Source organism: Acomys russatus, chromosome 31 (genome assembly GCF_903995435.1).
Source record: "Acomys russatus chromosome 31, mAcoRus1.1, whole genome shotgun sequence".
In the NCBI taxonomy this organism is placed as follows: Eukaryota; Metazoa; Chordata; class Mammalia; order Rodentia; family Muridae; genus Acomys; species Acomys russatus.
Genome location: NC_067167.1, coordinates 8,107,009 through 8,129,311, shown reverse-complemented (window position 1 = coordinate 8,129,311; position 22,303 = coordinate 8,107,009). Strand labels below are relative to the sequence as shown.

Below are 22,303 nucleotides of genomic sequence, written 5' to 3'. Positions count from 1 at the left end.
ATATATATATGCGTAATATATACTTAACATATATGTAATGTGTGTATATACACGCGCACACACACACGCACATTCACGCGCCCCATGACCAAAAACAACTTAGGGAGTAAAGAATTCATTTAAATCTTATAATTCTCAGGTGATACTCCATTACAGAGAGAGGCCACGACAGGAACTCAAGGCAGGAACTGGAGCAGAGGCCATCGAGCTGCTTACTGGCTTGCTCTTCCTGGCTTTTTATACCGTCCAGGACCAGCTGTCTAGGAATAGCACTGCCCACAGTGAGCTGTACCCTCTCACATCTCTCAGTAATCCAGAAAATAACCAACAAGCTTGCCTACAAGCCGATCTTAGGAGGCATTTTCTCAGTTGAGAATCCTTCCTCTCAGAAGACTCTAGCATGTAGCATGTATCAAGTTGGGGGAAGAAAAACTAGCGAGCACAATTGATCACCTGTGAACTTACCATAGCACTATTCAGCTGTAATATTCAGCTATAACTTTTCCTTTCTCATTTGTCACCAAGATGTCATACTAATTTTAATATCATAACATAAAACATACCAACAGTTCCATGGACTTTAAAAATGCAAACTCTTTAGAAGTTCAGAGTTTCTCTTAAGTTCCAAACCACCACTGCCCCTCCCCCACTATATGTTCCTATAAAACCTCAAAACAAGTTAAATACTTTATTTCAAGTGAGAAGAATGAAAGCAGAGCCACAGTCAGCGCAGCTCCAAGCTTGTCAGCGTCGTGAATGGGAGTTTGTTGGAAAAGGAGTTAGAACAGCAGCCGGCCTTGTGTAGCTACACAGCTGTTTTCATGGGTTCAAAGTGAAGAGAAAGGTACTGGGGAAAAGAAAATTACAGTTCAGGCCTGCTAGGTGGCCCCATGGGTGAAGAGTGCCTCCAGATCGTGTCTCTCCCCACAGGACTTGTCATAGAATGCTAGTGAATATGGACCACGGGCACGTGACAGATGCTCAGTAAATATCCGGTCCTCTCATTCACTGAGCATGCTATACAGGGGAGGAAACCGTGGTAGCCACTGTTTGGCTTTGCTTTTCTACAGCCAAACTCAATCATGACCATAACCTGAACAGATGCAATGCCTGCAAACATCATAGATGCCTGTGTGCTTCACTGACAGGGATGGAGAGATGGTTCAGTGCTTAAGGGGTCTGGAGGGAAGGCTCAGTGCTTCAGGGGTCTGGAAGGAAGGCTCAGTGCTTAAGGGGTCTGGAGGGATAGCTCAGTGCTTCAGGGGTCTGGAGGGATGGCTCAGTGCTTCAGGGGTCTGGAGGGATGGCTCAGTGCTTCAGGGGTCTGGAGGGATGGCTCAGTGGTTAAGAGCACTTATTGCTCTTGCTGAGAACCTGGGTTCAGTTCCCAGCATCCCTGTGTAGTTCACAATCATTCATAACTGTAGTTCCAGGGGACCTAGACCCTCTCCTAATCTCTGAGGGCACCAAGCACACACACATAATGCACATATGTACTTGCAGCAGAACACTCATACAGAAAATATTTTTGAAGACAAAAAGGGAAGAAGGGCTGAGATTCTCAAGGCAGTTGTTGCCTGAGCAGTGAAGCCCTGTGTGGGCAGTGCTGTCCCTCCTGAGGTTCCATGTCAGTCACAGTGTCCCCTTTCAGCCCAGAGCTGTCTGGGAACAGTTGTCTATAGTAGGTATCTTGGTGTCTGAAATGCAAGCACAGATCTGCCCACGTGTAGATGCCCACCTTCACCTTGTCCAGTGACCTCAGGTGGAGGGAGTGGCTGTCTTGTGGTGAGTCCACCAGCAGATAAAAATGGGCAGGGACTGTGTCCTTGGGGACGGTTCCTCCACACAGCACTCCTTCAGACCTTTTTGTCAGCTTTTCATATGTAGATGTTTCTTTCAAATAATCTGCTCTTGGATTTCTCCAATTTCTCACTATAACATCCGCCTATACCAAGAGCAGTATCCCCATGTCAGCATATGGTGGGAGGCACTGTGTTCACTGTGTCGTGGGGAGCCCATTCTAGGTGGTAACAGGCCCACTCCAGTGTGCTCTCTCCTGCTGTGATAAGACGCTAACTAAGGAAAGGTTGGTTTGGCTTCCAGGCTACAGTCCACGGCCTGGGGAGGCCTGGGCAGGAGCAAGCAGAGCCTGCCAAGCAGTGCTGCTCCCTGACTTGCTTCACATGGGTTGCTCATCTTCATTCCTCATGCAGTTAAGCACCACCTACCCAGAGATAGCACTGTCCACAGAGGGCTGGGCCCTCCCATGTCCATCAACAATTAAGAAAAGAAAAACAGGGCCCACAGACATGCGCACGGGCCAGTCTGATGGAGGCAGTATTCATTTGACATGCCCAGGTGTGTCTAGGTTCTCAACAAGGTGACAGAATTTTGCTAACAGCAGAGAACCCTTGCAAGAGCTACTGGAGACCCACGTGCCTTCCACTGTCTGAGTCCCTTTTCTCTCTGCTTCTAACTAGCATTGCTATGCTGTATGATAAAGACTATAGGATTATGACATGCTCCCCCAGCACACACACACAGTGGTGCACTGTTTGGAAGCTCTTAACAGAATCACTGGGAGGAGACCAAGCAGTTTAAGGTCACTGTCTGATTGGTGGCTTGGTTGTAGGAGAGCCTACTCCAAAGCCATGCTTTCGGTCAGCATTTGATACTGCCTCTGTTTTCTGTGCCTAATGTGGGTCATTTACTTCAAAGGCAGCCCACTGAAGGGCGATCTCGTGATGGCGGCTTGCGTCTTGGAGAAATGGAACGCGACTGTTTAATCGGCTATGGAGCGAGCATGCTCTTGCTGGAGAGACTTATGATCTCGAGTGACGCCTTTGAGGTTGATGTGTGTGGGCAGTGTGGACTACTGGGATATTCTGGCTGGTAAGTGAGTGGTACCACGTGTCTCTAGACCACATCCTTCGGCTTAGGTCATGGCTCAAGGACTGCTCTGGGCCAGACCCACATACTCTGTCTGCAGCCTTGGCCTGTGATCACTTGTGTGCCACCATTTGTCCTTGTATCACCATGAGAAGGTATATGCACATTGTATCTTTTTTAAAAATGATTTATTTTTGTCTTATGTGCAATAGTGTTTTTGCCTGCATGTATATCTGTGCAGGGTGTTAGATCTTGGAGTTACAGACAATTGTGAACTGTCATGTGGGTGCTGGGAATTGAAGCTAGGTCCTCTGGAAGAGCAGTAAGTGCTCTTAACCACTGAGCCATCTCTCCAGCCCCGCACCTTGTATCTTTAATGCTGTATTTATACTGCTGTCGTTTAAGCTCCTATACTTTATTGTAATTTTAATAGTATCTTAGAGGATGGAGAGATGGCTCAGCATTTGTTGTTCTAGGATCTGAGTTCAGTTCCCAGCACCCACATGGTAGCTCACAACCATCCATAATAAGAATTGCTACCTTTAAATAAATTAAAAAAAAAAAAAAAAGCACCTTAGGGGTATTTGTATCAAGGTCTGTTATGGTAACCTTAGATCCCAAAAATCCAAATTACCCATATCTTACAGATGGCGACCAAGCTAGGACTAAGACCTGGTGTGTGTACTGTACCCTCTTACCTATGGCAAGTGCGCTTGACTGTAGGCTGGATGGTGCACAGGCAGTGTCTGTCTCAGTCACTCACCCAGCAGGCATTCAGTGTCTGCAAGTACAGCAGAGCAGAAGACGTACCGGCTGCTCCCTGCGGTCTCTCTCGCTGGCCCACTCTCGAGTTTACACTGCTAAGTGATGCCTGCCTTGTGGAGTTGCCAATACATCCACTGTACAATTGATAAAGCTTCTACTTTCCAGTGAGGTGTGGTGTCTATAGGCCACCTAGACGAGTGATGCTCCCTGGCTTCTGCTTGTGCTGTATAGATTCGGCACCTTGTTTGTGATCACACCACTCTGCCAAAGAACAAAAAGATCTGCTAGGGCCAGTCAGGGTCTGGAGCCAACAGAGCCTGTGGCTCCCAGTTTCTCCTCACTGAGGTCTCACCGTATCTAGGACAGACTTCCAGGGCTGGGGAATAGCCATGGCACCCTGTGTCCCCTCATAGGCCCTACCCAGAGCCCACCTGAGAGGACAGTCTGTGAAGCTAAGTGAGCGTTGCTGGAGTTTGAGGAATGCATGGCCACCTTCCCCACAGGCTTTCCCTAAAGCCTCTCTGCAGACAGTCCCAGCTAACTGCCCTCTTGGTTACATCAAGCAGGTTAAGGATTAGCAGAGGGCTGGGCCTGTGTGATGGCTTAGAAAATAAAGGTGCATGCAAGCCTGGTGACCTGCAGGTACATAAACAAACAAACACAGGAAAATAGAATGTGTGGCTTTGTTTGTTTGTTTGTTTTTAAAGCAAGGGAGCTTCTTAGAGCACAGTGTTCTTGTTAGCTCAGTGATGAGCCTTGCAGCAGATTACCTTATGATTGCAGCGTGGATGAATTGATGAGTCCTGTTCATAAAGAAATCATTAATGTGGACACTAATGGAAGAGGTGGCCACGTTTTGGTTCATTCTTCCCATAAGGTCACAGAGATGGTCACATTCTTAGGAGAATAAGCCCAGCCCTTTCTTTTATCAATGAGATGGGGGTTTGTTCAGTCCTGGAATGTCCATTTGTCTTTTGAAATGCATATTGAGCGTATGTGGCTGTGTAACTAGAGCAGGAGGGAGGGAGCATAATAGGACGGTCCCTGCAGCCTAGCTCCCCACGCCCGATCCTCCAGTCTGCTACAAGGGCCTTTAGGGGATTGCTGTGAAAGTGTGGCATAGAATAGTCATTTCATTAAAAACAGGAACCATGAGACTCCAAAAGGAGTTCTTGCTTCCCCTTCCTTGTATCTCCCCCACCCTCTGACAGGAAAAAGAGACCATAAACCAGGAGCCCAAGGCCCAAGGCTTTGTCTCTGTCAGATGCTTAGGTGACTCTGACTTCAGCAGAAAGGCAGTACGAGCTGCTCCATCATTAAACCTCTGCCTTTGCTGCCTTGTTTGTCTAGTGCCTAGCTCACCTGACCGCGACCCTGATTATGGGTTGGCTATTAGGTCCTTTGAAAGGACTTGATTGGGTTATGTGGTCTGACGGTCTTTATGTGCAGCTGCGTAGACCTGATATGTCTGGCTTGAGTGTCCTACTTATGCCCTGTTGCCAACAGGAAAAAATCCTAACCTATTCTGTAGTCTGGCTGCCTCCTCATGTGCTCCTCTCTGGCTGAGCTGCATAATGATGCTGTCCTTTTTCCTGTCATTACCTGGCCTTGTATGCCCAGTTGGTGGGAGGGAGCAAGCGCAGCCAGTTGGAGGAACTTGCCCTCTAATAAGCCGCACAATGGAGGCTGGGTAATTAGAGCGGTTCAGTACCCGGGAGCAGGCCCCTGTGGGTGACTTGCACATTAGCAGGGCATTGCTGTGGGGAGGTTTACAGCACGAGTGTTGGTCCTCAGAGGACTCCGGGCAGAAGTCACTAAAGAGCCCCATTAAGGTAATTAGCTCATAGAGGATGCTGCACTGGGCATGCACCTCGTGTGCAGCCCCTGCTTCCTCTTGCTGTCTTCCTCCTAGAGAACAGTTTACTTTATTGTTCTTGGTCAGGTTTTTACCTTTGCAACTTGTTCAGACATAGTTAAATAGTTTACATGTGTGAGTGTGTGTGTGTGTGTGTGTGAGAGAGAGAGAGAGAGAGAGAGAGAGAGAGATTGGAATCAATATATCAGTATATTAAGATTAATAAGTGATCCAGACTATGAATCAACACATACGGAAATTTTAACTAGATTAACTGAGATTGGAGTCACCATGTAATATACAGGACAGGAAAACCAAGAAGAAGTTACAGCCTGTTTCCCCAGTTTAATTAAAGTAATATATAAGCGTGATTCCTGAGTAATGTAAACCCATCCGTGTGTATTAAAACACGCCCTGATTCTGAAGCACTAAAGACATCTTTGGGCAGTCTTCTAAGGCACTTTACATCACTACAGCTGATCTCATCAGTGTGTGTCCATGTCAGCGTGGGTGATGGCGCATCCTTCTCCCACCTGAGCCCTCAGGAAGCTCTGTCCCTGAGGCCACCATCACCATGTAAATTCTCAGCTTTTCTAAGATTTAAAACAGGGAAAAGAGTATGATGCCGCACACTTTAAGTGCCTCAGTGGCAGAGATGCCCCCAAACACATGGGGGCTGGGGGGAGGGTGCCGTCGGCAGAAAACTCATCCAACAATGAGACATCTGACTGGCTCAGTTTCCCATGATTCCTATTTCTGGAATTCTTTCAAAACAGTGTCTAGGCAGATGTTTTCCTTTTTGAAGAGAAAGTTCTAGAAATGTAGCTAATGGACTCAAGTTACATGCTTTTAAACTGCAGGGAATGGATTGTATCCATCTTGATTTGGCGCCCACAGATATACCTTTAATTTTTGAGCCATCTGTCCATGTCTGGGTGATGGGAGAGGAAGGTAGCAGTACTGTGCAGGCCTCTGTTCCCGCCCCTCTCATGCATGTTGACTTGGGTTTTAGGTGCCACTACTGCAAGTCATCGTGCCACGTGTCCTCCCTTCGCATCCCGTATGCCTGCAAGCTGCTCTTCCAGGAGCTGCAGTCCATGAACATCATCCCCAGGTTGAAACTGGCCAAATACAATGAGTAAGGACGGGTAGCCTTGCAGCACAGAGAGAGAGCTCTCAATGACTTCTGTGATCATTCTGCTTCATGAAAAGCTGAGAGGAGGAGGAGGAGCTTCCTGAGTTCCAGAAGGCTGGCTGAACAGCCTTGACCAAGAGCTTCAAACCACAGATGCCAGACCTCACAGACTGCAGCAACATGCTGAGTCACAGGTGGACATAAACTGAAGAGATTACCAACTCCTGTTAATTTGTTTTGTTTTGTTTTGTTTTGAGTTGGAATCTCAGTCTGTATCACAGGCTGGATTTGAACTCACCTCTTGCCTCCATCTCCCACAAGTGCTGGAGTTATGGGTATGAGCTAGCATATCTGGCTTATTTGTGTTAATTATATTTTTTAATGTACATATTAGAAAAAACTTCCTCCTTAAAATTCCCCCTGACATCGTCCAGTTAACAGAACTCTGGGTTCTCCTCAGATGTTGAGGAGGTAAAGAATCATTTGACTTGGGACTAGGAAGTTAGTTAGCTCAAGTACCCTTTGCACACACAGGACCCAAGTTCATCCCCAGCAGCTGGCCGTGACCCCTAGCTCCCATGTAATAGTCTGGTACTGTGGAGGCGGGGAGCCGACAGGCAGAGCCCTGTAGCCAGTCAGTGCGCTTCAGGCTCAGTGAGAGACCCTCTCAAGAGTTAAAGTGGACAGCAACCAAGGAAGACCCCAGTGTCTACCGCTGGCTTACACACACTCACACACATGGTTAGATTTGCTGGCACAACTTTTGCTGGGTTGAGAAGAGTACAGCATGCTCAAAGCGCAGCAGGCGACACGTGGGCGCTCTATGCCGTGGAAAGGCCAGCACATACATCTTGGGTCACACGCTGAGACTTTAACCTTGGGGAATATGGTCAGCGCAGCCCTCCTTGTAAGAATGTCCTTCCTTATTTACCAGACTGTGGGTCTTTGGAACCTCCAAGATACCTGAGACTAATCCATGACACCTGGTCATTTCCTGTCTCTTCCATCCTACCAGGATGCTCGTTGTCCATTCTCTCGATTGTTCTTAATAGTTGTTTCCTAAAGCCAGGTAAATACTTATACTAAGAAGTATTTATAAAAGCAAAACAGAAATAAGACAGCCAGCCGATGGTGGCGGTGGTGGCGCGCACCTTTAATCCCAGCACTGCGGAGGCAGAGGCAGGTGGATCTCTGTAAGCTCAAGGCCAGACTGGTCTACAGAGTGAGTTCCAGGACAGCCAAGGCTACACAGAGAAACCCTTTCTACACAGTCGAGTATGCAGATGAGGCTGAGCAGCCCAGGACTTTGCACGTGGCTGCTCACCCCAGGCTGATGCCAATGAGTCACTGATCCAAAGACTCAGCCCTGGTGTGTGTTCTTCACAATAAAAATGTGCAAGTCAGAACAAGTAGTGTGAGGGCAGCGCTGTGTGAGGGGCAGCCTTCGGTGCGTCTTCAGTGACTCATGAGGACTGTGAAATCAGAAAGCACCCACGTCTCACCCATACGGTTGGTTGGTCCCTCCTCTGACTCACCCATTCTTATTGATGCCCCCCCCCCCATATAACTGTACTGAGGTGTGCGTACCCTTGTGCTGTGTGCTTAGTTGGGCCACCAGAGGGATTTTTTTTCTAGGGTGATCTTGCCTGGTTCTGCCATCTCCATTAAGGGTTGATAGCCCTGCACTGCCGGGCCTGTCCTGTCACTGACCACTTGGGTCCTTTGGAAGGAGCAAGCCTGTGTTCTGGGTGCTGGCACCAGGAACACGGAATCCAGGAGAGATGGCCCCAGTCTGTGATCAGACCACAGTTAACATAACTGGTGTCGCAGGAGCACCCACGCACACTGACTGACACTTGAAGTCTTGAAGCACTTTTCAGCTAAAGAAGCTGAGGCAGAGTAGCCAAGGACTGCCCCCACACCCACCTTCCCCCCACAACCCCCCACCTCTCACTCCCCATCCCCCACCTCTCACTCCCCACCCCCCGGCCAGCACCACCTCATCCCACAGGGATAGCAAGAGCTCCAAAAGTTTGGGCCTGTTTGGCTTTATCCACGGTTCACTGGAAGTGCTCTTTTTTTTAGACATTTAGATGCCACCAAGCGCTTCTGTTGAACATTTTCAGCCATCCCAGGCGGTTACAATCATCTGGAGAGTCATCACCGGTCTAATGGAAGAAGTCACAGCTCTTCAAGTGAGCGCCACTTAGCAGGCGTGAGGCCCGAATCGAGGGAGCCAGTAAAGATTTATTTATTTATTTATTACTTATACAGTATCCTGCCTGCATGTATGCCAGCGGGCCAGATCTCATTGCAGATGGTTGTGAGCTACCATGTGATTGCTGGGAATTGAACTTGCCTAGTACCCCAGCTCCACCACCAACTCCTAAACCAAAAAGGCCACAGTTCCTTAGTCTTATTGCAGGTGTGTTTTTGTTTAACTTATTCTAAGTCCTTTGCTTTAAAAGCTACCAATTAGATGCTATTTCTAGTAAGGATGGATAATTTCTTCCAGGCCACCCACGACCTTTCTCCCTGAAGGCTTTTAACAGGTTGGGAGTGGCAGAGAATGAGGTTGAAGTCTCCCCAACACCAACCATGACGCCTGCTTCAGCGCACTCAAAGGACGGCAAAGACAGAATCTCAGCTGTTGCCAAGGCACCCGCCTGGACAGGCTGACACGCCACGCAGGGAGAAAGCTTGCTGAGTGACCCAGGCTTTCCACTGTCCCCTGGATTGATCAGCTCCAGCTGCTTTGGCAGAATACCACAGGAGAGTGGTGAGGATGACAGATTTATTTTCTTAGTTAGGAAGAAACTAAGGATTAGCTTGTCTGGTGTCACCGTAGCCCCTTAAAGGGTTTGTTCTCTGAATACAGCACACTGACAGGGCTGGATTCTGAGGAGACTGCTCAGCCCTCTGTACCCCTCAAGGCATTTGAAACAGTTGCTGACATCACTGGCGGAAATGTGGGAAATAACCTATGCAAGCCTAGATACCAAAATACTTCCAAGCCAGGTGTATGGCCGGCGGAGAGGGTGCTGTGTGAGGGGCTGTACGTGTGTGGGTTTGCACAGGTGTGGTCAGGGGGCACCAAATGTCCCAGCACCATTGTCATAGCCCCTGCGCCCACATAACCCCGCCCACTAACCACAGTACCAGTAAGAGTGTGTTGCCACACCCGCTACGATGTGGTGGTGGAAATGAACGCTACCGCGTGTACTGTTATCTCACAAATACTGGAAAAGCCCCCCGAAGATTGCACAGTTCGTTGGTTCTTTTGTGGTATAGAGGACAGATTTCGTGTAGCCTGGTCTGGCCTCAGACTCTGTGTAGCCATGAGTGATTTTTGACTTCTCATCCCCCGTCCCTCACCTCCTCAGTGCTGGGATTGCCTGGTTTACATGGTGCTGGGGATCCACCCAGGGCTCCATGCATGCTAGGCAAGCATACTACCATCTGAGCTACGTTTCTGGGCTCTAATTTGAGAATTAGGCAGAATTGGCATTGTAGCGGGTCCCTGTGCAGCGAGTGGGTGGCTGAGCAGAGGGTGCCTCTTAAGATCCTGTTGCCGGCATGCACTGTTTCTTTGGTAACTCCTTAAGGTGTGTGTTCAGGGACCGCAGAGATGGCTCAGCAGCCCAGATTCCCAGCACTCACATTCGGAGGGAGCTCGCCACAACCTGTGACTCCAGCTCCCAATGGCCCAGCACCCTCTCCTGGCCTCTGTGAGCACCGCACTCGAGTGTGTGTATGTGCGCACGCGCACACACACACACACACACACACACTAATATTTTCAAAAGCTATATTGCATAATTTTGCATTGGGTTTAATACTTTTCAAGCCACCAGGGGACTAAGCAGTTAAGGGGACAGGCTCAGCCTCATGGCTCTGTGGTCTCAGATTGTCTTTGCTCCTTGAGTTTTTCCATCTTCAAAACAGAGAGATAAAACAGTACCACCCTGGGGCTCTTTTCAGGGTTATATGTGACAATGTGCTTGACCCAAAACAGAGGCTGACGCATGTCTGCTATTGTGTGCATCGGGAACAGCAACCTTTCTGTCACATGCTTGGTGGGACATGCTGTCCCAGGGAACTTTATCAGGCCAGAATCACATAGAAAGGCCACTCACTGGGGGACTGGTCCTGGTGGCCCCCTGGGTGCATCAGTTTAGGAGGCAGTGGCAGGACAGCACAGGCAAGCCCAGGCTCCTTTGAAGGGGGGAGTTTGGCAAGTGGGCCAAGTGAGAAGCTATGGAGTTTCCAAAAGCAGTATTTGGACAAGCCACTGTGCTTCCCAGCCGTGACGGGGAACGGCAGCAAGAGAGTTAGAGAACAGGCTGGCTTGGAATCACCATTCACCACTGACATCAAAGTGAGGGTGGCTTGTCAGCGCTCGAGTCCCGGCAGTTTGTTGAAGCCCACAGAATGCTTCCATGTGGGGAGTCAGGAGCGAGCGCCGTTTCTAACAAGCCCCTGATTGGGTGCTACATAATGGGCACCGTTTGGCTGACACCTTTATTTGTAGTAATGAGTCACACAAGAGTGAACACTTAAGGGCCTATGGCTGGGCCCCTCCACGTGGCCTCAGCCCATTCCGCTGTTAAATGGATGGTCAGAAAAGCAACTGTAAAAATCACACCTCTCCCCCTCTGTATTAGCTCCATGTGTGTCTTACAAAAACGTGTATTTCATTTGTCGACTGCAAGTTGGACTTTTACAACACCAGACCACGGGGCCAGGGCATGTGGGAAATCAAAGTCACACTTCTTTGAAGAGCAAGTTTTAAATGGGCAGAGAGGCGGCAGGTGAGAAGTATATTGTTTGTTACCAAAACCAAGCTACCAGTTTGGTTGGAGGCTCCAGAAGTGGTTAACAGACTGGCTTCAGGAAATCAAATTTGTGACTTGAGACATCATGGTAGAAAATTCCAGAACAATGCAAAACTCAACCTCTTCACTCACGAGCCTCAGTTGTGAAGTTGAATTACTCTTCAAGTCTGCATAATAGCTGCCATTCCATGCTCAATAAATTGTAAGTCCGGTTTACTCCCAACCATCCACAGTGATGGAGGCGAGAAGGGGCATGAGGGAATGAAGGCATGTGATGGATCCAGAATCCTTTGTGTCCAGTGCTTGGAAGACTGGAGTGGTGGAAAGAGGCCTTTGCCGTGTTCATAGTGACTCCACACAGCATAGGGAGAGGCTGGAATGCCACTTGACATCAGTGAATACTGGTGACAGACCCTTGGAGGATGGGGCAGCCTGGCTCAGTGGAGATGCTTCTATGCCAGGGCTTCTCCAAGCGTTCCAGCTAGCTACCTCAAACATAAACAGACTCAGGAACTCTGGCCCTGTGGGTGGTTCTGGTGGTACCCAAAATCTCAGGTCTGCCTAGAAACAAAGCTGCGTGTCTCACCCTCCTGTCCGGCTGTAGGAGTGCCAAGGCATCCTTTCAAACACCCCCTTGACTTGCTTTTTCATTTGAGACAGCTTGTCATTTTGGCTTAGCCTACCCTGCCCTCCCACAAGGTTCGTGATCCCACTTGCTACTCCCCTAGCCTGCACCATGCATAGACGGCGCTGTTTGGGGAGTGATGGCGTGGAGCCCACCTTTAGACAGGGTCAGCTCTCCTCCAGACCTGCCGAGTGGCTTCCCCCTACTGCCTATAGTTTCACACACATCACATGGGCCCCTACTTTCCCTTCCCTGACCCACCTTACTTGCCAGCTGCTCCGAAGAGTCATCTTGCAACTAGGCAGCCTTTCTGGCTGTTCAGAAGCTTGTTCAGACTGTCCCTGGGTCTATCCCAGCTGGTCTTTTCAGTCCCATCCCTGTCCTTGAGGGGCTGACAATGCCACCTCTCTAAGTTGGTGCAAATGGGGCCTTCCCAAGGCCATTGGGAGTTGGCTTTCCTCAACTCTCCTGGGTGGCTGAGCCTGCAAGATCCAGGACGCACAGACTGACTTAGTGACTTGGAGCTGCTTTCTAAAATCAGTGGAGGATGTTGATGGCAGCTAACGTGAGGGCAGAGGCCCTGGGAGAGCCCCAAGTTGTCTGATAAGCTGAGCCTCAGCTTTCTCATATGTTTAAGAAAGTCTCCCCTCCCTACCTGCCCCATCCACCTCAGGCTTCTACTAGAGTAAGATGGAGGCCCACCCCACTGCCCGAGCGTGTAACATGCAGAACAGCACCTGCTCTGTGCTGGGCAGGAAGACCAGCTTCTCAGTCTTTCTACGTGTGAATGTCCAGACAGAGCAAGCGCATGTGCCGAAGTGCCAGTCACATTTGGGGCTGGGTACTCCCTTGCTAGGGGGAGCTACCCTCTGCTATTGCAGGATGTGTAGCCACACCCATGCGCCTATACTCACAGGATGCCCTTCAGATGACAGAGATGCCCTGAGACATTGCCGAATATCCCTTAAGGAACAAACTTACCTGCAGATTAAAACCACTGACCTAGATAATATTATAAAAGTGGTTTATATTTTAAAGCAATAGAAACAAACGCAAAATTGTAGTTGGGGCACTGAAGAGACTGTTCCATAGTTAAGAGCACTGACATCTTCCAGGGGCCTGTGGTTCTGTTCCCAGCAACCAGGTGGCGGCTTACAAATATCTTCTAACGCCAGTTCCGCTGGATCCAATGACCTCTCTTGGACTCTGGGGTCACCAGGCTTACATGTTGTGCACAGACATACATTCAGGCAAAACACACATATGAAATAAATCGTGAAACTGCAGTTGTATGCATCTGTCCTCAAGAAAGTGACGGCTGGCCTGCTTCTGCATATGGATTGGTTGCACCAAGAAGTGTTAACCTGAACACAAAGCCTCGGGTTTTCCTTTGTTAGATTACAGTTAGGATGATGTCAGCTAAACCATGTTGGTCATAGATTGGTTGTTGCTACATAAGTTTTTATTTCTGTTCTACAATGGACTTTTATATACCTGATAACACTGCAGACAGAAAGACTAGCTACCATCTCTGTTTTTACTCATATCTGCCCCGGCTTGATTTTTTTGTTCTGGATCTTACCAACTTCCTGTTTTGTCTTGTTTCCCGCCCCGCCCCCCCCCCCCCAAAAAAAGACAGACAGCCCTCAGCTTTGCGTCTGCCAGCCTGCCATGTAGCAGGAATTATTCTGGTCTACCTAGAGACAGACGTCCTGTCTTCCCCTTGAATGACCCCAGAGGCCTCAATGGGGTCTGTCAGTTTGTTCTCACTGTGACGGTATGGCTGACACTGCAAACGGAAGGAGGAAGGATTGCTTTGGCTCATGGTTTTGGCACATCAGTGCAGGAGGAGCCTGGTGGGACTAGGATGGCGGGCAGGAAACAGAGAGCATCGGCTCCGCCTCTCATTCCCCCACCCTACCCCCACTGATTCTCTCTGGCCACTCGGCCTACGGCCTGGTCCCACTCATATCCAAACAATGTCTTGCCCAATCCCCAAAACCATCCCTCGCTGGATCTTTACTAACCTCTGCATTTCTCAAACCAACCAAGTTGACGTTGAGATTACCATCACACAGTGGTAGGCGAGCCCTCCCCCTAAGCAAGCTGAGGGACACCCTGCCCTTCAAGATGGCAGCCATGGCTGGGTCCTCAGAGTATCAGCAGCCCTCTCTCCTCTCTCTCCCTCTTTTCTCTCTCTCTCTCTCTCTCTCTCTCTCTCTCTCTCTCTCTCTCTCTCTCTCTCTCTCTCTCTCTCTCTCTTTCATTTCTCTCCTCTTTCTCTCTCCCTCTTCTCTGTCTCTCGCTGTCTCTCTCTGTTGCTGGAAGCTTTTCTTCCTCGTAGTTGTGAGTCTCATGTCCATGCAGGTCTCCAATCTCTCAGTATTTGGGACAGAAATGCCCACACAGGAAATGAGACAGAAGGCTGTTGTCCCTGTCTGCAGGGAGTGTTGTTCTAATTCCCTCGTGTAGAGTCAGACACTACAGAGGTTGTGAGATGGTAGACATTGCAAGACCTTTTAGATGAAGCCAAGAATAGGAGTCTGGGCCCACTTGAAAACTCTCTGACACTCACAGCCATCCCGCAGTAAACCTGCCATCTGTCCCGGCTTGACGAGAGGAATTCGAAGACCAGCTGAGAGCCCAGAGCACGCTGTGGTCACAAGCAGGGACCGGCCACCTTCAAACCCTCGAGCCACCACATGTTATCTTCTGTGATCTCGGCCAAATTAGTGTGCCCCAGTCTCCTCATCTGTGAACGTGAGACAGTAATAGGACTTACTTGGGTCCTGACTCAGTTAATCTGCTGGAGCCACAAAATAAATGGTCGGTAAATATCAGCTATCACGAACCCTGGGAAGTGAACTCCTTACGGAACCCGTTTGCCGGCCATCAGATTGGCTCATTGATAGTTTCATACCTCAGAGTAGCAGCCTGTTGTGCTGATACCAGAGCTTTATCCTTGGATTAGTTTACATCTTTGTTCACAAGTTCCCCGAGTAGGTCTGCGGGGATGGCTCAGTCAGAAAAGCGTGACATCTTGAAATAGATCCCCAGAACCTGTGTACGGTGCTCAGCACGGGCCTAGGGAGATGGCTGTCCATGCACGCAGACCAGGCTTTAGCTCCCCACCGTTCAAATACATGGTAGGTAGATGTGGCAGGCCCTCCTGTAATCCCAGCATTGGAAGGCAGAGGGGAGGGTCCCCAGAGCATGCTGGGTATCTAAGCCTAGCTCGATGATCTCCAGGTTTGATGGAGTGGCAGCATCAATGAACAAGGCAGAAGAGAGATTGATGGTGAGCCTGGTAGCGTCCTCAGATCTCCACGTGCATGTTCACACAAGTCCTCTCGTCATCTCAGCGCTGGGGAGGTACAGATGAGTGGATCCATGAGGTTCATTGATCAGCCAACCTGGCCTAATTGATGGGCTGCCGAACACAAAGGAGATGGGTAGTATGCCAAAGGGTGACACTCAAGGTTGTCATCTGCCCACCACATGCACACACAGGAACACACACACACACACACACACACACACACACACACACACACACACACACACTTTGCAAATAGCCTTTGCTTACAATGGAGACAGAGTCGAAAGATGTGGCTGAAATCAAGGAAAGCAGAAGCAAACAGCCCCAAGTGTTGCCCTGACGCTGGGCCCATAGAGCATTTTCAGGGAATTTCAAGATGTGCATATGGCCTTACAGGGCTTCTTAACCAGCATCCGTGCTGCTGTGTGCGACCAGATCATATAAATGTATGTGTGTGCAAATACTCGGCTCTGTGCGGAGGACTCAGCATTCGTGTCCCCTGCGCAAGAATCCGGTGACCTGCATGAGAAAGAATGTGTGCATGAAGGAATCTTTGGCTTATGCGCAAAGGAAAAAGTCTCCCCTGGAAAAATGCAGGCCTTACACATTTAGCAGACCCTGGTGTCCACAGAAACAGTCGCTGCCAATTAGGCAGCTGCTTGCAGATCAGAAGCAAAAGCCCGCACATGAAACGGAGGGTGCGGGGAGATTGCCGCCTTCTATCTCTGAGTTATGGGCGGCCAAGCTTGCCTCCCCCTGCGTCCAATCTGCTCTGAGCTTTTCCTGCTGTGGACCAGAGGCTCCAGGGACTTTTACACACCCCGGTTTTCATGCAGCTTACTGACTCCTTTTTCACATGAATGAAAAACGCCTTTGATTTTTGAAGACTCACGTCTGTTTTGTGTAACACTTAACTGATGTGCCAGAATCATCCTGTACCTTAAAGGGGGTCTTACCCCGGGTTATTAAAATCAGTCCTTCTGGGAAGAGTCACTTTGCTCACTTAGAGGATAACCGTCCACCTCTCCTAATGGCGCTCATCTCATTAAACCTGGATTAAGGAGCCAAGGAGAGGCCGCTCAACAGCTGGGATCCAGCCAGAGCCTATGGATGGGCTTGGGCAAGCCACAGGCCTTCAAAGAAATAGTAGCTCCTACTGATCAGCTGATCCGGAGCCCTCGGAGCCTCCCAGACCTCTCTTCTACGGAACCTTCACTTCAAACTAGCCATCCTAGTTAGACCATGCCAAGCTGAGAGAGACCTGGAGCCAGTTCACTCATCTGATATGGACAGCGGGCTGGTTGCCTCGCCGTGGTGTTTCCTCACTCTGGAAAGGGCTAGGGAGAAATTACACCATGCATCTGCTCTACTTTCTAGACATTGGGCTGTCTACTATATCCTGAGACTGCAGGAGTGAGCCAGATGAGCTGCCGTTCTCAGGGCACTCATCAGGGGCATGGAACACAGAAAAGCTTAGGGAGGGGAGGCTTGGCATTCACGTATGTAACCTTGGCAAGTCCAACTACATGCTCAGCTTATAAGAGAGACTAAGCTGTAACAAGGCAACTCCCACCAGGTCCTTAAGGTCAAGTCACCTTTCTTCTGTCTTCTCTCTGTCAGGGCGAGAATCTCTGCTCCTGAGTGAGTCATTTAAAGGGTTGTCTCTCTGTCTCTCTCTTTGTGTTGCTTGTGCTCTGTCTCTGTCTGTCTCTGTCTCCCTCTCTATCTTTCCATCTCTTTTTTCTCTCTCTGTCTCTGTCTCTGTGTCTCTCTGCTCTGACTCTTTCTGTCTCTGTCTCTCTGTCTGTCTCGGTCTCTCTCTCTCCCTCTCCCTCTGTTTGTCTCTGTCTTTGTCTTTGTCTGTCTGCCTGTCATCCTGTAAACTCACACTTTAAGGTACTGCTCCCTCAGAAGCTCAGCCAAAGAAGCGACAGACTCTTCCAAGGCCGAGCACCTTCCATTGTCTTCAGGGAAGACACTGACTTCATGGGCGTTCCACTCTAAATGCTGGCCCTGGAAACTGGCAGTTGAGACTACATCCTACGGGGCAGCCAGCAGCATCACAGAGAGGGCACTCTTGAGCAGTCAGGGCACATTTCCCAGGGGGGTTACTGCCCCAGCTGATTTCAGTGGACATTTAGCCTATGGAAGGATGAACCAAAATGAAGTTTAGTGGAGAGAGTAGAGAAGTGGTGTAATAGGACCTATGGGAGTTGAGGGACAGGAACAAGGGAGCTCCTAAGCTCTGACTTGTATGGGGAAGCCAATAGATAGTGAACCCCCAAGACAAGCAAAACCTGGCTAGGAGTCAGTGTTGGGGTTGAGAGCCAGAGTCAGCAGCCCATCTGATGAGACACAGGGCTGTGGACAGACTAGAAAGTTCCTTGTGGTTGAGAACGTAAGAGTGGTGTCCCCTCTCTCTCTCTCTCTCTCTCTCTCTCTCTCTCTCTCTCTCTCTCTCTCTCTCTCTCTCTCTCTCCCCTCCTCACCTCTGTCTGTCTCTGTCTCTGTCTCCCCCGCCCCTGCCTCACCTCCGACCATGTGTGCTCAATAATTATTCCACTGTCTATTTATACCACATTTTCTGTATCTGCTCATCCATTGGGGTGGATAGGCGTGTTGATCCTATGATATTCTAAGCAGCACCGCAATGCACAGGTGAGTGCAGTGCCTCTCGGACAAACTAACTTCATCTGTGCTGGCTGTGTGCCAGTGGTGGGATCGCCAGGTAACATGACAGTAGTCATTCTAGTTTTGAGGCGTACCCATTCTGCTTTTCACAATGGCTGCACTAACGTATATACCCATCAACAATGTAGGAGAGTTCCCTTTCTCCACACCCTTGCCAACATTTGGTTTTGGTCTTTTTGATAATAGCTATTCTGACTGGGGTGGTGTGATGTACGCCCTGGTTTGATTTGCATCTCCCACAAGGATTAGCACTGTGGAGCAAGTTTCACATGCATGTTAGCTATTTGAGAAATAGCCATTCATATCATTGACCTATTTTTTTTTCAGTTGTATCATTTGCTTTGCTTTTTTTTTTTTTTTTTTTTGTCTTGTTTTGTCTTATATTGTGTTTTTGTTGTTGTGGTGGTGGTGGTGGTGGTGTTTGGGGTTCATATATATTTTATAGCTCAGTCCCTGTTGAATGAAAGCTTGCAAACATCTCTCCCATTTGCAGATGGTGACTCCTTCCTGTTGGTTTTTCTTTGCCTCTGCGGAAGCTTTTTAATTTGGTGTAGTGCCACTTGTTAATTTATGCTTTTGTTGCCTATGCCTTGAGGAAAACTTAGGGGCCAGTGCCCTGAAGCATGCTTTCTATATTTTCTTCTAATAGTTCCCTGATTTGTGGTTGTCCCTCCGGCTGTGATGTCAGCTACACCTAGAACATCTGAGACTGCAAAGTGTAGCACGGCAGCCCCGTCACTTCTCCCCCATGCAGTCGCTAGTGCGCGCCTTTTTTTTTTTTTTTTTTTAACAGATGCTTGTCCTCATCAGCTTTGGGTATCCAGAGGTACACTTCATATATTAGAGGGCAGCTCTTTGATCCTTCCCATGTGAGTTGTCAAAATATGAACTCACTTCCTGGCATCCTTCAGTGGGAACCAGCAGGTGTGAAGTTGGTTGTTAGGAACGTGGGGGCCTAAAGATATTCTGTGGTCATAATTCACTGTGTTTATTTGCCTTCCGATGCTCAAATTGGCCCCTGACTGTCCAGAAGGTGTTCAAGGTGGCTCCCAGGTCTTCACAAGGTCAGCAGAAGTTGGATGCCCTTGCCTTGTGCTATGCTGTGACTCTTCAGTCCCTTGTGGCACATTTCTTCTTCTAGACATTTCTCTTCCGGCCAGCTTCCTTTTTGTGGGAAATATTTCAGGATGCAAATCCAAGTGGTAGGGATGCTCACGACTGTTGAGTAGGTAATTGTTTCTATGCCTTTTTAATGAGTAGTGATGGGAGATAGATAAATAGATAGAAGATAGATAGATGGTAGATAGAAACATATAGATGATAGATTAGATAAAAACTATATAGAGAGAGTTCGATAGACAGATACATATATACATATAGATGATACATACATACATACATACATACAGATGATAGATAAAAAGATACATACATATAGATAAATATAGCTAGCTAGATACACACATGCATACATACAGATGATAGGTAGATAGGCATGTATATATGTACACACATACATAACAAGTCATAGCAAGCTATAGTTTCAATGTACTTGTTCAAATTCAGGAGTTGTTAATATGACAGTATAGAGGTGATTAGATCATTGATGCTACCCACCTCTACCCACATCTCAGTGGAAGAAGCTTCCTGCAGCTTTTGGTAAACCATTTAAATCTATCCAACAGGAAGCTATGCGCTGTTAGCCCAGACAGAGAAGACCATAAGGAAGTATTAGAAAGCCTTATATGATGATAAAGGAGGCAAGACTCCAAAACAACACGAAACCCACGATCCCTTAATGGGTCTGCAGCTGAAAGCGAGCGCCCAGATCCATGAAGGGAAAGGTGATGTGAGGAAGGAGACAAGATTGCCCTTCTGAGACGTCAGCAGCTGGCAGCTCAGGCGGAGTCAGGAGCAATGTGGTCAGCCCGAACAGTAGGCGGAGTCAGGAGCAATGTGGTCGGTCGCGGAACAGCAGCCTCAGGCACAGGGACTGCACCGCCATTGCACAGCAGCGGCAGTTCTTCTCAATCTCACACGGGCCATTCCTCAGGATAGGCATGCACTGTGCCACCAAGCGCCACAGTGCCCATGGGAGCTGCGTGGAGAAACCCGCAACAGTGCACAGACGCACGCCAAGGAAGAGCTGAGTGAGGAGAGCTAGCCAGTGCGCATGGACTGGGAAGCTCCACATTGCAAGCAAATGCCTGAGATGCAGTTCAAGGCAAACCCTTAGCGAGGCAGTTTGTGGGGAGATGACAAAGGGGTTATAAAATTTGCGAGGGAAAGAAAAAGAAAAAAAGAAAAACAACTCCAAAAAAGAAAAGAGCAGAGGCAGGTGGATCACTGTGATTTCAAGGCCATCCTGGTCTACAAGTCGAGTCTAGGACAGCCAAGGCTACACAGGGAAACCCTGTCTAAAAAAAAAAAAAAACAGAAAAAAGAACAAAGCTGAGGACTCACCACACTGTATGATTTTAAAACGTAATGTACAGTAATAGTCAAGGTGCTGTGCTGCTGGGTAGAGCCACATAGTGAGGCACAAACAGACTTACACAACAGGAGAAAGGTGTGTCAATGGAGAAGGAATATTTTATCCAAAATAAATGATACTGAGATAACTAAAAATTAAGCTGCATATAGGCCGTACATCTTTCACAAAAAATCAGAATGGATCCTAGTCCTAAATATGAAATTCAAAACATTCAAAAAAATTCTACTGGAAAACTTTGAATTTAGAAAAGAATTGTTTAACCTAACTACAGAATTATGGAGGGAACAGGAGAGGGGAGAGGAGGGGAGGGAAGAGTGGGGAAGGAAGGGGAGAGGTAAAGGGAAAAGGCAGGATAGGATAGATGGGGAGGAACCAGAAAGGAAAGGGTGGGACGTGCAGCCCACACCCAGACGACATCACTGCAGCACCCAGCCTTTTTTTGTTGAAGAAAAAGAGAATCAATTACACAAAATCAAACTACTAAAAAAAAAAAAACTTTGATGTTCTAAACCACTCACGTAAAAGCTAAGCCAAAATTCTTCCAAATCACCAGAAACTACATATCACAGAATCGATCAACTACCCTCAAGCCATACATAACCCTCCACCCATGAGCCAGAGCAAACCCTGCCTTTAGTGGCTTTTTTAAAAAAAGATTTCATTTTATTATTCTCTTATGTGTCGGAGTGTTTTGCTTGCACATATATGTGTCTGTGCACATGCATCCCCGTGCACAGGAAGCCAGAGGAGGGCGTGGGAGCTCATGTTAGAAGAGTTGCACACTGTTGTGAGCCGCTGTGGCTGCTGGGAATAAAGCCTGAGTCCTCTGGAAGAGCTGCCAGCGCTCCTAAGCGCCGCGCCGTCCATTGCCCCAGCCCCACCTTAGGCTGTTTCTGTTGGGTATCTTGCCACAGCAAAGCGAAAAGTAACTAATAAAGACTGTAACACAGTGTACAACAAAGCTGACATCAAGTGTGTCTGTTGCTCTCTACAACTTCTGATGGATAAACTTTTTTAAAAAAAGAAGATATTTAAGTTGAGTCGTAGCATGAGGCTCAGTCCTTTGCAATTCTGAGCTAAGCCCCAATGGGGCAGCCTGGAAAAATCTGACCTGGAAATGCAGGGCAACATTCTGAGGAATATAAACAGAAAGCAAGCAAGCAAACAAACAAACAAACAAAACCCAAAATGACACTTAATGAGGCTAAAGGCAGAGTAATGTAATATAAATTATGTAATTATATAATATAAATATAAAGTAAAATAATGTAAACTGAAATGGAGACTTGATTTTATATCTGTTTACACATCAACTGCAATAACATCTGAATTCCTATAAGTGTGTGTGTGTGTGTGTGTGTGTGTGTTGGTGATGATGGTGGTGGTATGTGCGTGTCCATGTGCACGTATGCATATAGCTAAGAGGTTAAATTAACTGTAGGAGACGTCATCTTTCTGTGAAGATATAGTTTATGAAATAACAGAGAAACCGATAAAAGACCTAGTTAAAATACTTCACACAGAAGCAAGGCCATGAAACCCTCAGAGTGAAGCCCATAGGCACTTCCCGAAACCCCGGAGCATGCTTAATTGTGCCAGTCACAGCACAAACCAGGACGAGAAGGCCCTTCTGTCAATGACCACCACCATTGCTCAGCTGGTAGAAATATGAAGCAAATTCTAGAACATTTAGGA

At 48.2% G+C, this 22,303-nt stretch overlaps 1 protein-coding gene across 1 annotated transcript in view; it reads left to right on the top strand.

Moving 5' to 3' along the window:
- Polr3b (RNA polymerase III subunit B) overlaps positions 1-7,260 on the top strand; it is a 96,285-nt gene extending 89,025 nt beyond the window's left edge. Inside the window, exons 27-28 of the mRNA XM_051172652.1 lie at positions 2,719-2,892; positions 6,522-7,260. Coding sequence (XP_051028609.1) covers positions 2,719-2,892; positions 6,522-6,651 — 304 coding nt within the window. The 3' untranslated portion in view covers positions 6,652-7,260. The remainder of the gene's footprint in view (positions 1-2,718; positions 2,893-6,521) is intronic.
- Positions 7,261-22,303: the final 15,043 nt, after the last annotated feature.